Genomic DNA, 15,497 nt, shown 5'->3' with positions numbered 1-15,497 from the left:
ACACCCAAGAAAGAGGGGCTACATCATGACTACAATATGCCTCTGGCTTGGTAAGATTCTTTCCCTGTTATCCAGACTGATCACCAGGATAGTAGGTTAATGCTGCCTGTGTGGAAATGGTAAACTAACTGTTTTGCCTAGGTATCAGGTTAATAGTTAATAGCTTGTGTTTGTATGGCTGTGGGAGTGTAGAAAGTTGCCTATTAAGAATTATATCCATTATAAAGTGGGAATAATGCCTATAAAACCATCTTCTGTGTTTGTTGTCAATAGTGTGCCTTAAAATAGAGTGTTCATTGGAGCTGGCAACTGTCAAAGGTCCCATTGCATAAATCAATAGCCCAACTGGTGAAGGGTAACAGTGGGGGCAACAATATAGGGAGGATGTCCCAGGACTATGAGACTGAGAGCAAGAGGAAATGCACAGTGATGGGAATATCCATGTATGTATAGCAGATGGAGCAGTGTGCAGGACTGATGCAGATTTGGGCAAAGCTTTTGCTTGGACACACAAATTTGAAGGGCTCCCCCTGCCCCACTGATCAGTTAATTCCATTGAATAAATGAATATATCAAATGGCAACTGTGACAGACTAAGAATGGGGATTTCTCCCAAGTCTTAGATGTTAGTGTAGCAGTTACAGGATCAAGAATTTTTGCTTTGGCTATTACAGTTTTCAAGAAAGTTTCTGCCCAGTTTACCCAGTAACAGCAGAAACAAAATGTTTTCCATTTGGCTAACAAGATTATGACATCAGGATCAACATCTCCAGCTAACAAGGATTTCACCCTCCTGCCTTTTTTGATAGCTTTGCTCTCACCTGTCAGACCTTGAAAATTGCAGTCTTTTAAGTGGGTGGAAGATAGGGATAGGGGTTCTGTTCCTTCAGCTATTGCTATTCAGGTGGACTCTCTGGCTTTTCCTGATCAATCTGCTGTCACTTATTAGGCCACAAAATTCTGTCACAGTAGGCCTTTTGAGGACAAAAAGATTGGGGTCCTTGTTTGCGTGGGAGATTAGGGATCTGGAGTACCTCTCTCTTTTCCCACCCTCTTGGGACCCTGAGGGGGTGGACTGGTAGACAGCAGCAGGGAACTGCATCCAAGAAAGCAAAACCCCACAGATTGAAGCAGAGCAGAAGGGCTGTCAAACTGTATTTCTAAATGCATTTGCAGGAGGTTGCCACATACAGCATTGTGCAGCTGGACATCACACACAACCACATCCGGGAGCACACAGCAGCACGCTCCAGAAGATGTCAGTAATAATGAAGAATAATGCCTAAGCATGTGCAAATCACCTTCCCTTCATCACAAACAACTGCAGCCTGCCTCCACCCAGTGTTAAAGAGCAAGGATTCCAGGGCAGATGGCATCTCCCTTTGGAGGGGAGTACAAAAAGAAATCACAGCCTAAATTCATGCACCACCCCATGTGTCCCTGATACCTATTTTAGGGCCCAAAACTGCAGTGTCCTAAGATAAGGATTGCTCCCTTCCCTAGGAGGATTAAGCCAGCAAGTAAAAGGAAGTTTAGTCTATGCATCATTTCCCTCTTCTCTACCCCTGTTCACAGCCAGCCCTCCTGCTCTGCTCCCATCAGCTTTGCCCAGTGCACAATGGGAGGGACAGCAGAGCTACATATTAAAGAAAAATATAGTCAAGGTGAGAGAGGTTAGACAGCGAGAAAACACCTTTATGAAGGAATGGAGCTTGCTTATTTCATATTGAAATAACAAAGTACAAAATTCCGCAAATCCTTATTTGTTATTGGGAGAAATTTGAGGGTGGAAAGCATACAAGAGTAAATGGGTTGGGAAAAGATTATGTGTTGTTTCTTTTTTCTTCCTTTTTTTACTTCCTTTTTTTCCTTTTCTCTTGGCAAATTGTTTAATTAATTAAATTGTTTAATTCTAGTTAATGAATAAATTGATGGTGCATTTGGTGATATGACTGAGAAAGGGTGAAGTGATTATTACATATTAAATGTGTGCATTAATATAATTATTTTGTATGCATTCTTTAGATATTACAAGGATATTTATGATTAATATTTCTAGCAGTATTCTATTGTAATGTATTGAAATTTCTTTAATAAAATATTTTTTAAAAAATAAAAATAAATTAAAAAGGCAGGGAGGGGGTCAAAGCCCAGTTCGAAAGCTATGGAACCTGCAGAAGTTGAACTATGATGTCATAATCCTGTCAGCCAATAAGATGGGTGGTCTGTGTGTTTCAGTCTCTCTCCAGAACTGCCATTTTCAGCCAGCTTTTAAAGTACTTTTTAATGAAAACTACAACAGCTAAAGTGATGTTCCTCACCCCTACCCCCTTACAGCTATTAACTAAATAGCTGTTGACAAAACACTGACTTCTTAAACGTAGGGAAAATCTCTATTTAAAGTGAAGTATTCAAGGAGATTTTTAGGAGGAACTTACTCATATCAAAAAGATCTTTTCCTGGGCTGCTGTCTTTGGTACTTTCTATCGTTCCACTAAACAGATTTTCAGCATCTGCCTGAAGAGTCTGAAGAGTGCCCATATTTATATGTTGTGTATTCACGTAGGTTGCTACTTCTCTTGGTGTGGTTACATTAGATTTTCCTTCCGGCAGGCTGTAAATGTCCAAAGACCCTGTGAAAATCAATTCAGCTGTTTTATCCCAATCTATAATACATCCTACATAATAAAAAATCATCCTTTTGCCTTTGGTCACTGGGGTTACTTCCAGATGGGTGTATATAGTGGGACTGGTGCTTCTTGTGCATACACTTTTTTGCAGTATCCACATGATGTTGTTGGCTTCAAAATGACAGTCCATATTTTCCCCCTTTTAATCTGGATTTTTCCTTTTCAGGTAAAAATTGGTAAAAAAAAAAAAAAATTAACTGTTGCCAGCGTCCTGTTTGCAGTTTTTCAATTATCTGTTAGCAATATTAAGCACTTGCCTAGAAGCACTCTAGCAGTTTAGTCTGTCATAGCCATTCTTTATTCACTCATTTTTACAGAAAAATCAACCTCTCTTATTGCAAGTCCATTGAATACCAATGTTTTCTGTCTTTCCTTTTTCTACCAGATCTGACTTTTGGGAGGGTGTGTGTTGTGTGCGTGCATACACTTAATTAATGATTTCCTCCCTCATTATATTTTTCTCATTTTTGTATTGCCAAATAACACTATTTTGCAACAAACAAAACAAGTAAGGGGGAAAACTGAACCAAGTAACCAGAAAAAACAAATAATCAAAAAACCTTCCACCCTCTGCAGGAATAGGAACTGACATAAAGGAGCAATTCTTAGACACAGTTCAAAAAGCAATTAATCAGTAATCCTTCTACTGTACTCAACAGGAAACAAAACAAGGGGTAGAACCTGGAAGCAGAAAGCTTTGAATACATGTTGGAAAGGATCTTTGCTGAATAGGGCTGACTTCAAGAAATCAGAGAAGGCTCTAGGGCACTGATTACTAAAACAGCACTAAATTAAGAGCTAAAAATCCCTTCTGTGGAAACAACCTTTGTTCAGGATAAAGGACAGAAGGCTCCACTGAGGGAGATAGAGACTCTCTAAATTGAATTTCATTCAATGAGGTGAAGAAAATAAACCTGGCAGAAAGAGAAATGGCCAAGGCACTCAAATCCAAAAAGAATCAAATTTATTGTTATTGCTTCCTTTACTTCCATTTTTAGTGGACTGAACTAAAATCCACTAAAAGTACATTTTGTACTTGGGATGAACTGTTCATACAGCTTCATATTCCAATTCCCAAATTTGGTCTTTCTGCCCTCTCTACTGTCAAATACATTGGATACAGCGCTAGCACAGTATATTCTGCAAATCTGGATTTTCTGCTCAGAGAACTGACAAATCATCTAAGCATATGAAGCTGCCTTATACTTGTTGGAATTGCGGCTTGCCTGTCAGGGCAATGCCACTGCGTATGACAGGAATGAATAGAGACAGAACGCTAGAAGTGGTGAAGATGAATCTTTTACTGATTCAATAGCTTAGTTCAGATACACAGATACACGAGCTCTCTCCTTCACATACATCAAATGCACCCCCACACACCCTGAGCTGTTTCTATGGAGTTTTTATAGCCTTGGCAGCTTTCCTGCCCAGCCATCTGCAGCCTTTGGTCTGCTCTCTGTCCTTGAGCCCCAGAGTGTGCTGTTTAACCCTGTCTTAACTCTGTCCATGTCTTTTGGAATACATCATGTCTCAGCATTCTAACAAGCCCCCACCTTCCAAACAGACATGGCTTTTATACATTTTACATTTTACAGATTATGATATTTCATCTTACACATACCACAATTACAGTTCAGTTATTTACAGTTTTCTTTTTTTTCTGTTGCTTGTTACATTGTATTATTACCTTTCACACCTTTAATCAGACATTTACTATACACATGCCCATTTTGTTTATTAACCTGTCATGCATTTCTTCAGTCAATGGTTTTGTTAATACATCAGCAAGCATTTCTTTAGTGTTCACATAGCTCAATTCAATCAATTTGCTTTGTACACAGTCTCTAACGTGGTGAAACCACACACTCACGTGTTTAGTGCGCCTATTGTTGGCTTCTGATTCAGCCAAACGTATGCACGACTGATTATCCTCATATGCTCTTATTGGCTTTTGGATTTTTATCTGTGCTTCCTCCATTAAGAGTTCATACCAATTTAATTTGTGACATGCCATGGACAGGCTGATGTATTCTGCTTCAGTACTAGATGTTGCCACAAGCGTTTGCTTTCTGCTGAACCAGTCTATTGTAGACCCATGAAACATAATCAACACACCCGCTGTTGATTTACGGTTATTTTTGTCTCCAGCATGGTCTGCATCTACATAACATGTTAGATTTCCTGTTGCTACAACAGATAGAGAGAGTCCATAATTCACTGTACCCTTGAGATATCTAACTACACGTTTAACCCCATGCCAATCTTTCTCAGTGGGCTTTTCTACTTTTCTACACAGTATGCTAACAGCATTAGCTATATCCGGGTGTGTCACTTTGGCTAAATACTGTAGTTTACCTATGATTTGTCTATACAAGTCTGGGTCAGTAAAGTAGTCACCTTCTGTTTCGTTTTGAAATGACACCGACATGGGTGTTTTCGTTTCATTGCAATCTGCCATCTTACTGTCAGCTAATAGCTGCTCTATTTTGCTTCCTTGATGTAGGATGAAACCACCATTATCATCATGAATTACATGCATACCCAGATACTCTTGTACGGGCCCTAAGCATTTTGTTTGCATGTATTGTTTCAAACCAGAGGCAAATTCCTGTTCCTCCCTCTCATTGTTACACATATATAGGATATCGTCTACATAAACTAGACAGTAAGAGATTTCTTTTCCTTGTTTAATATAGACACATGGATCTGCTACGCAACGTTGAAACCCCATGGCCTTTAAAACCTCATCCAACTTGATGTTCCAACATCTTGCACTTTGTTTCAGGCCATATATAGATTTGTGTAACCTGCATGCCATTCCTGGTGGTGTTACACACCCTGGTGGAGGCTGCATATAGATCTCTTCTGTTAAATCTCCATAGAGAAATGCAGTCTTGATATTATAATGATATACCTTTAAGCCTCTTACAGCTGCCACCTTCAATAGGAGACGAACAGACTCATGTCTGATTACCGGTGCAAAGACGACATCATAATCTGTGCCCTGTTTCTGTAAGAACCCTTTGGCAACCAGACGTGCTCTATGTATTTCACCTGTGTTTGTTCTTTTATGTTTAAATACCCACTTGCACCCTATCATTGACTTGCCAGGAGGCAATGGCTCCAATGTCCACGTTTTATTGCTATCCATTGCCTCTAATTCATCCTGCATGGCCTTTTGCCATTTGGCTTGCTCATCCGGAGACATTTGTTTAATCTCATTTATATCCCCTGGATCTCTCTTTGTGCCTCCCTCAATCCACGAGGGACGTTCCTCGCACAACGCTAACAAGGCTTTTATTTGTGGCAGTGCTTGCACTTTTTCCTCCACTACTTGAGTACCTGTAACTGCAGTGAGTGTCACATGAAACAAAGACTGCTTAATGAAACCTTTCAAACATGTCTTATTTCCCTTCACTATCTCACATGTTCTGTTTCTGAATGTAACTGTGAACCCCATTGCACACAGTTTGGATACAGATAAAATGTTACATTGAATGTCTGGCACGTACAAAACGTCAGTAATAATTGTATTTAAAGCACTTAAAGTCACAGTACCCATAGCTTGTACCTGTTTCTGTGTTCCATCAGCCAGCACCACGTGTGAAGTCGCTGGAACCATTGTCCTGAACATAGATTTGTCATTTATTAAATTGTGCGTGGCCCCAGAATCAATAGTCCAGGTTCCTTTAATTTTATAGTCTCTGTCTCTGTCTTTATCTTCAGCTTTCACTAGCTGCACTTGTGATGAATTCCTTCTCTGTTTTCTCTACCGCAACTCACAGTCTCTTTGAAGATGAGTTAATCACCCACGATAGCATACCTTTGTTCCAAACGACCTGCCAAACGACCTGCCATTAATCTCAGTCTTTTCACTTTTTCCTTCCGACTTTCTTTCCTTCTCCTGTTCAGAAGCCTCCTGACGTCTCTCCCACTGCTGTATCAACTTGCCTGTCACGTAAGGGAGCGATAAATCTTCTTCAGGGAGCGCTTCGAGTGAACTAATAAGATTGTCCCATGATGAATTTAATGTTGCCAGGATTATATATATTTTTTGTGTGTCCGGATATATTACATTTCTTTCTTGTAACTCAGCAAACAGCTTTGAAATTTTAAACAAATGTTCAGCCATTGTGATGTTATCTGTGTACTTGAGCTGGTACAATCTTCTTGTTAAACTTATTTTATTGCTTGCTGCTTTACGGACATGGATCTCATTCAGAGCTTGCCAGGTTAATTTAGCTGTTTCTTTATCCTGCATGTATAGCAATTGAGAGTCACTTACTGACAGGATAATATACGATCTCGCACGCTCATCCAGACTTATCCACGGTGCCGGTGGGGGATCAGACGGGGGATCCTCTGTTACAACAGTCCATAAGTCTTCCTTTGTTAGAAACGCCTGCATCCTCATTCTCCAATTCAAGTAATTAGTTTCGTTCAGACGCTCCAATGGCATCCCTTGCAAAAGTGAAACTGCCATTTTTGCACAGGCACAGTTTCCCTGCGTCACTTTGGAGAAACGAAACCTCTTTTTTTACAGCTTCACCGTATCTGCTCCAGGCCTCTTTTACGTCCTGCACCGGCTTCCACTGGCTCCTGTCACCGTCCGTGCTGCCGTCGTATGTCGGCTCAGCTCTGCTGCCTTTCTTTCTTCACAGCACTCTGCTTATGCTCTATTCCTTTCCTGTCTCTGGGCCCATAACCCTTTGTTGGAATTGCGGCTTGCCTGTCAGGGCAATGCCACTGCGTATGACAGGAATGAATAGAGACAGAACGCTAGAAGTGGTGAAGATGAATCTTTTACTGATTCAATAGCTTAGTTCAGATACACAGATACACGAGCTCCCTCCTTCACATACATCAAATGCACCCCCCACACCCTGAGCTGTTTCTATGGAGTTTTTATAGCCTTGGCAGCTTTCCTGCCCAGCCACCTGCAGCCTTCGGTCTGCTCTCTGTCCTTGAGCCCCAGAGTGTGCTGTTTAACCCTGTCTTAACTCTGTCCATGTCTTTTGGATTACATCATGTCTCAGCATTCTAACAATACTAAGTCAGACTATTGGTCCATCTAGCCCAATACTATCTACCCTGTCTGGCAGTGGCTCTCCAGAATCTCAGGCAGAGGTCTTTCCATCCGCTACTATCCAACCTTTTTACAACTGGATTGAACCTAGGGACCTTCTGCCAGCAAAATATGTACTCTACCACTGAGCTATGGCCTGTCTCTGAATCTGTGTTCTTAAAAACTGGAATTTCTAGTCTGAAGGTTACCCATTGAAGAATTCACAGTATTTTCTGCTGTACAACCTTTCATGGTAGGTTACCACCACAATGCAGCAATCAACAGGGGGTAATGCAGAGAGATTAGTTGCAACATATACACAGGCAAGAATACTGTTGTTGTGATAGAATTGTTGCATTCACTGCAAATTGTTGCCTTATTCATGCTGTGACTCAGTTAGGCCCTTCTGCCCTCCTCATTCATTTTTCTTCCATGACAGCCTACAGCCCTGCTGTGAATTCCTCAAGGAGTTACAATTGCTGGTTATCAAGAAAGTGTTATTTACTGGAGTGGGTGTGAAGGTGAATGGCTTGATGAAACACACACACTGCTAGATTAATGCAACTACTTTACTGAACATAGTTCACAAAGATATGAGCAGCAGTGGTGGAGTCTACCGGGGCCTTCTCCGGCTACCTAGGAATGTTTTGGACATTTAACGTGACTCCAAAAGCAACAAACACGAGCAAGAATATGAAAACTTGCTAGCCTACATATGACTGAGGTAGAAGGAGAGTCATCATCACCAGAGCATAAGAAGAACCCTGCTGGGTTAGGCCAAAGGTCCATCTAGTCCAGCACTTGATTCTCACAGTGGCCAACCAGATGGCCATGGAAAGCCTGCCTGCCTGAGCACAACCAGAACCTGAGCACAAGAGCACTCTCCCCTCCTACAGTTTCCAGCAACTGGTATTCAGAAGCATAGTGCCTCCACCTATGGAGGCAGAGCACAGTCATTACTGGCTAGTACCCACTAGCCTTATCCTCCATGAATTTGCCTAATCTTCCTTTTAAGCCATCCAAGTTGGTGGCCATCACCAAGCCTGGATCATCTCTCAGTGACAGCAATTATATAAGAAAGAAAGGTCTTATATACTGTCTCCTGATCTGGGTAGCTTCCAGTTAGGATGTACTGGGCATAACAAGATTGCCAGTTTCTCATACTACCTCTGTCAGATATGGTTTTGGAATCTTACTAGACCTGTTTCCTCATATTATGGAGACCTCACCTCACACTTGATTTCACTGGTCTCAGACAATAAGGTGCAACTTTTGCTGTGCTATTCCATCTCTCTTTCTCTCTCTGAAGCTGGATTCTGCTTCATAAGATGGCTTCTTTGCACTATAATGACTGAGGTCTGGTTGCAGTTACTAAAAGCAGATTGACGATGGCAGTAACATACTGCATTTAATTAAAAGTGTTTGATTTCAGGACTTAGAATGCTGTATGTATATATGGCCCATCCACCTCACACATTTAAAGCAGTATCATGCCACTTTAAACAGTCATGGCTTCCCCGAAAGAATCCTGGGAGCTGGAGTTTGTTAAGGGTGATGAGAGTTGTTGGGAGGCCCCTGTTACCCTCACAGAGCTACAATTCTCAGAGTAGTTAAAAAGTCAATCTCTCTTCCCAGAGAACTCTGGAAATTGTAGGCATGTATGTAAATGTGTACCAGAAGAAAAGAAACCCCAGAAATGTTTCAGTTAAGGACATCTCCACATACAGCACAGTGTTTGTTTGATTTGGTCTTGCACTTGTCTCATATCCTTTCCCTCACGCCTCATCTCAAATTCCTCCACTGCTGTATGGTGAAAGAAATATCATAAAACACAACCATAGGCTTTAAGTCCATTACTTGAAGACTTCTATCAACCCACGTTATTCTGTTTGTACCTTGAATCTAAGAATAAAATGATTTTAGAGTGCAGCTTACCTTGCCTGCTGGGTCCCTGTTGCCGGTCTTCACCAAATAAGTCTCTTATGTGCTGGCTCTGGTAGTAAGTTTGCTCCCTTCCCATTGCTGATGCAGACTAAGGTGGTAGTAAAAATATTCTTCATGCAAACTCTACCTTTAAAAACTGTAATGCATTTTCAGTGGGTCTTTTACATGATTGGTCCAGGTGCAATTCTACCCAAACCCACTCTTCGTTCATTCATCATGTATGACACTATGATTGAGCATTCTTTTATGAATGAGTTTGCGTAGGAGGATGAGAGTAATGATGACCTTCAGGGAAACTGCACTCCTTTCCTGTTTTATTAACCCCTGTAATTCTAAATGACAAAGTAGGTATATTACATCTATAAAATAAACTCCTCCAGTTAAATCACCCTTTCCTGGAATAAACTTGACAGCCTAATAATTCCAAATGAGCTTTTACACACAACACACACACCTCAAGGATGCTGGACCATGAACCCCAAGAGTCTTTACAATTATTCTTAATTACATGATGGCTATGTATAAAACTTTGCTTCCTAATGCAATTAAGTGCTTTATGGATACAAAGTACCAAAGCAAGGAACAAAGCACTTTTCTTCCCCCACCCCATGCCATCTTTTTAATAAATGTATCATAATTATCAATTCAAGATAACACAATCAATACAGAAGAGGGCAATGCATATGAAAGAGTTTTATACATTGATATCAATCAACTTAATATGCATAGATACATATCATGATCAATTTCAGTAACTTAAGGAAAGTTGCTTCCATAAAAGTATAAAGTGATGCACATTTGGGGCAAAAAAATCCTGACTTCACATATATACTGATGGAGTCTGAGATGGTAAAGACTAACTAAAAGGTAAAGGTGTCCCCGCACTTATAGTGCGAGTCGTTTCCGACTCTTAGGGTGACATCTTGCGACGTTTACTAGGCAAACCGTATATATGGGGTGGGATTGCCAGTTCCTTCCCCGGCCTTTCTTTAGCCCCCAGCATAGGCCGGGTACTCATTTTACCGACCATGGATGGATGGAAGGCTGAGTGGACCTCGACCCCTTTTACCTTCCGTTGGAATCGAACTCCAGCCGTGAGCAGAGCTTCGGCTGCGTTACCGCCGCTTACCACTCTGCGCCACGGAGGGTCTAACTAGAAATACTATATTGGGGTCACGGTGAACAGTTCCATGAAAACTGTGACCCCTGTGTGCAGCAACTGTGAAAAAGACGTTACAGATTATAAGGAATAAAAAAGTGAACCTGCCAGTATCATAATGTCCCATACAAATCAATCATGTGGCCACCAACTACAGGATATTGTACAGCAGAAAAAGGTACACTAAAAGATAGCCAAAATAATTGGGAGGCCACCCTCCATATAAGAAATGACTACATCATATGAGGTGAGGGGGTTAGTTTAGAAAAACAGTAACGAAGGAAAGGCCATGATAGCCTGACAGTGTTTTTAGTCAATGAGAAAATATAGTGTGTACAGAATGGTAACCTGGGCTTTGGTTGAAGATTAGCACTGGGGAAAGCAGGGTTGTTGTGCCTTCAATAGCTGTATCTCCACAATCAGGAGGACCAGCAGGACATAGCTGACTGACTTCCCATGGTAAACTTGAGGTTGTCCAGGGGATGGGGGAGAAGCAGCAATAACTGTACTCTCTAATTTTGTGACATGCCTTGGCCCCATGGCAACCATTTTGTAACTGGTGCCCTCAGCACCAGGGCCGGCCCCAGGCATGCCGGGGCCCATGGGTACCAGCCTGCTGTTGATGGCAGCAATGTGCGCGTGTAGCGCACATGTAGCACGCATGTGTGCCATCAACCAAGATGGCGGCAGAGGTTTCAGCCCCTTAAGGAAACCTTGGCTGCCATCTTGATTGATGGCAAATCTGCGCATGCAGCAAAAAACAATGGAAAGGTAAGTAAAGTGGGGGGATGGCGGTCCGCGGATGCTTCCGTGGATCGCGGATGCTTCTGCGGATCGCGGAAGGATAGCAGAGGGCACCCTGTAGCTCCAGGGGCCCTCGGGCCAGTGCCCCACCCGGCCGCCCTTTAGAACTGGCCCTGCTCAGCACTCTCTCTCAAAATTCAAAATGTGCCCACTGTAGGGTTTATTCTAAGCATTTTTCCTACAGCAGAGGCAGCCAGCACATTGTCAGCCCCATACTATACTATTAGCAGGGCTTTTTTTGGACAGTATTCACTGGTACAGAGTACTGGTAACTTTTTTTTTTGCTGCCCATGCCATTTTGTGCTGGCACCCATGGTATTTTTTATCAAGATATGAATACCAGCTCCTCAATTTTACACCCAAAAAGCACTGACTGGTAGTATAAGGTTATGAAGATAAACCTTCAAAAACTTATTCACTAATAGGCAAAAAAATCTTGTGGTTTAAGAATGTACCTATAGCCCACAGATATTTCTATTAAACTTTAAAAAGCAGGGAAATTGGACAGCTATAGTGAATGCACCAGGGGAGCAGGAGACCTGACCTCTGAGATATTGGACTGCAGTACAAATTTGGGTTGGTCTTTCACAGTCCAATCCACTTCCAGTGTAGCTTGGAAGAATTTGGTAACATGTGCCTCTGAGCATATGGGGAGTGGTGGCAACACCTGCAATCAGCCCAAATAATAGAAAGAAGATATGTGCTGTGCTGATCTTGTTTTAGCAGGGAGGAAGCAACATTATTAAGACAGTTGATATGGTTCATATGGTCACTTTAAATATGCTTGATTTACTTTGCAATTTCAGTGAAGTTTCCTATAGAAAACCATTTTCTTTTGTTTCTATTTCTGTGAATATGTGATAGGGGAAGGAGGGGATTGGAAGGGGATGGGGAGGGAGAGGCAAAAGAAGGGGGAGGGAAGGGGCAAGAGGGAGGGGATAGGAGGGAGAAGAAGGGAGGAAGGGTTTGATCATTTGCATACTTTTTGAGTTCAATGGGATTCATTTCTGTGCAATCATGTTTGAAAATGGAAATGGGACAGCCTTCAAGTTGATCCCGACTTATGGTGACCCTTTGAATAGGGTTTTCACAGTAAACGGCATTCAGAGGTGGTTTCACCATTGCCTTCCTCTGAGGTTGAGATGCAGTGACTGGCCCAAGGTCACCCAGTCAGCTTCATGGCTGTGTGGGGATTCGAACCCTGGTCTCCCAGGTCGTAGTCCAACACTGACCTGGGGGAGGAGCATGGAGGGAGGGGAGGGAAGGAGATTGGGTGGGTGGGCACTGGGCAGAGGGGAAGCCCCTTTCTTTTCTAAAAGGAAAATATTGTGAACAGTATCGCTGCTTTTCAGCGTTTCCCTCACCTTTTTATTCTACAGCGGGCACATGTAGCCTCCCACCCAAATTTAAACCAAAGCTGTTCATGGCCACGTCCACACCAGGCCTTTATTTCACTTTGGACAGTCATGGCTTCTCTCAAAGAATCCCAGGAAGTGTAGTTAGTGAAGGGTGCTGAGAGGTGCTAGGAGACACCCTGTTCCCTTCACAGACCTTCAATCAGAGTGGCTGACTGTTAAACCAGTCTGGCCACTGGAGTTCTGTCAGTGGAATAGGAATCTCCTCTCAACACCCTTCACTAACTACACTTCCTAGAATTCTTTGGGGGAAGCCATGACTGTCTCACGTGAAAGTAAAGTCTGGTGTGGGTGTGGACCCCTGATTAGGCAAGCGAAGCAGCTGTGAGTCTGGCTTCTAGAACACTGACAGTTGGTTCTTACTGAGCATTCCCAACACTATCATTCATGGAATCATAGAACAGTAGAATTATAAGGGGCCTATAAGGCCATCAAGTCCAACCCCCTGCTCAATGCAGAAATCCATATCAAAGCATTCCCGACAGATGGCTGTCCAGCTGCCTCTTGAATGCCTCCACTGTCGGAGAGCCCACCACCTCTCTAGGTAATTGGTTCCATTGTCATATGGCTCTAACAGTTAAGAAGTTTTTTCTGATGTTCAGTTGAAATCTGGCTTCCTGCAACTTGAGCCCATTATTCCATGTTCTGCACTCTGGGACGATCGAGAAGACATGATTTCATTCAGTTCAATGAAAATTTCTTAAATTAATTAAAAATCAGCCAGGCATTTTTTTTAACTTTTAAACTGCAGAACATGAAGGTCAGAGTATGGGGCAAGGTCAGTAATAGGATTACAGGTACTCTGTGAACACGGCTGATTTTTATTGAATTTCAACAGATTATAAGAACTCTGACAGAAAAAAGTCCAAAAGGGCTCTGGAGTTTCCCCCCCCTCTTTTTAGACTTTGAATTCTCTATTCTCTCTGATTGTTTTGTGTATTGCCATGAAAATTTAGAGGGCTGTTAAGGAAGCGTTTCTGAGTTTTGTAAGGTTTTGTTTTGAAATGAGCTTCTGGGAAGCATCAGAATGGCATGGGAGTATTTTCAATTTAACATTGCAGAGGGTGAAGAATCCACGCTGGCTATAGTATACAGCTACTCACGTGGCTGTATAATACTACCATAAAATAGTAGTATAAGATAAGATATAAGATAAACGTGACAATATTTATGTTCATTTTCTTTTTTCTTTTTTTCATCTATTTCTTTTTTAGAAACTACCTAACTTCTTATTAAATTCCATATGCTCAACTGCACAAAACCCTATTTCACACTGCACAATTTTTTTTTTACCCTCACAAAATTTGTCTAGCTGCATGTTAGAATAAACTCTGGCCTGCTGGCCCAAAAAGGCCAGTGACCACTGGCATATGTCCTGTTCAAAGGTTAAACCCACATGCAGATGCCCAGTGGCCTTGGAGATGGAACAACATTGTTCAGCAACATTGTTCCTTTTTGGTGGAACAGCAGGTGCCCACTCCTCCACTACACTGCTGTAACAGGTGAAATGAGTGCTCTGTGGTGAAGGTCTATAAACACAGCGGTCCAATTTCCCTAAGAAGGCCAGAAGAGACAATCCCACTAACCAGGGTTACATATGTAGTATGACATGATGTAATATTACATATGACATTCATGTTGAGTGTGTGCCTTATTTATCCATCCATGTGTTTTATATAGGAGAGGAGGAGGACTGCTATCCAGTAAGGGTATGAACTGGCTCTATGTCTTTTGAGCTGGTGCATTATAGTCTTTTGCTTAAAGGAACCACAATATGTTAAACACTTCCATTTATCATTGTATTAGCTGTATAAGCTATTTTCAGTCCATTAAAATAACAACTAAGGGAACCAAGCTAGGAATGGTTTACCCACCTGAGTAGGATCTGAAACAGAAGGGAACTTGGCTTTGAGCCTTGCACCCACTAGGCCCCCAGTGGGAGGTATTTTGTTTGGAATGTTGTTGTAATAGGGATGCTCTGCTGCTGCCTCACCATCTTCTTCCATCCAAAGTTCATCCAAACTTTGCATTCTGTTAGAAAGAAGCTCTGTTATTTTGCTTCTTCAGTTGTCTACTTAATTGCTAACATCTAAAATGGGGCAGATATATTCACAGTTCCTTAACAATTGTTCTTTTGTTATATAAACTATAGAATTCACCTATGGACATGATCCAAAAGTTTGAGGGAGCTCTTGAATTGCGTCAACAGGTTCCTAGTTGACCAGCATATATTCTGAGTAACACAGTGCAATTGTATGCACACTCGCATGGGATTAAGTCCAATAAAGCTCATTGGGACTTACTTCTGAATGAACATGTAATACAATTGCATTATTGGGCATTTATATTTATCATGAATTCTTTTAGCCATAAAAACTATTATTTTAGTCACTAAATGAGGAACCAGGATCATCCTTTGA

The 15,497-nt window shown here is 41.8% G+C and overlaps 1 protein-coding gene across 5 annotated transcripts in view; it reads right to left on the bottom strand.

Annotated features, from left to right (window-relative positions):
* SHC3 (SHC adaptor protein 3) overlaps positions 1 to 15,497 on the bottom strand; it is an 85,245-nt gene that overhangs the window by 8,196 nt on the left and 61,552 nt on the right. For all 5 annotated transcript variants that reach the window (XM_061626092.1, XM_061626098.1, XM_061626085.1 and 2 more), the window contains 3 exons: positions 14,952 to 15,108; positions 9,691 to 9,787; positions 2,439 to 2,633 (listed from right to left, as the gene is read on the bottom strand). In XM_061626092.1, the coding sequence (XP_061482076.1) occupies positions 2,439 to 2,633; positions 9,691 to 9,787; positions 14,952 to 15,108 (449 nt within the window). The remainder of the gene's footprint in view (positions 1 to 2,438; positions 2,634 to 9,690; positions 9,788 to 14,951; positions 15,109 to 15,497) is intronic.

Source organism: Rhineura floridana, chromosome 1, assembly GCF_030035675.1.
Source record: "Rhineura floridana isolate rRhiFlo1 chromosome 1, rRhiFlo1.hap2, whole genome shotgun sequence".
Lineage (NCBI taxonomy): Eukaryota > Metazoa > Chordata > Lepidosauria > Squamata > Rhineuridae > Rhineura > Rhineura floridana.
Note: the sequence above shows the minus strand (reverse complement) of the source record. Positions and strands in the feature narration are given on the sequence as shown.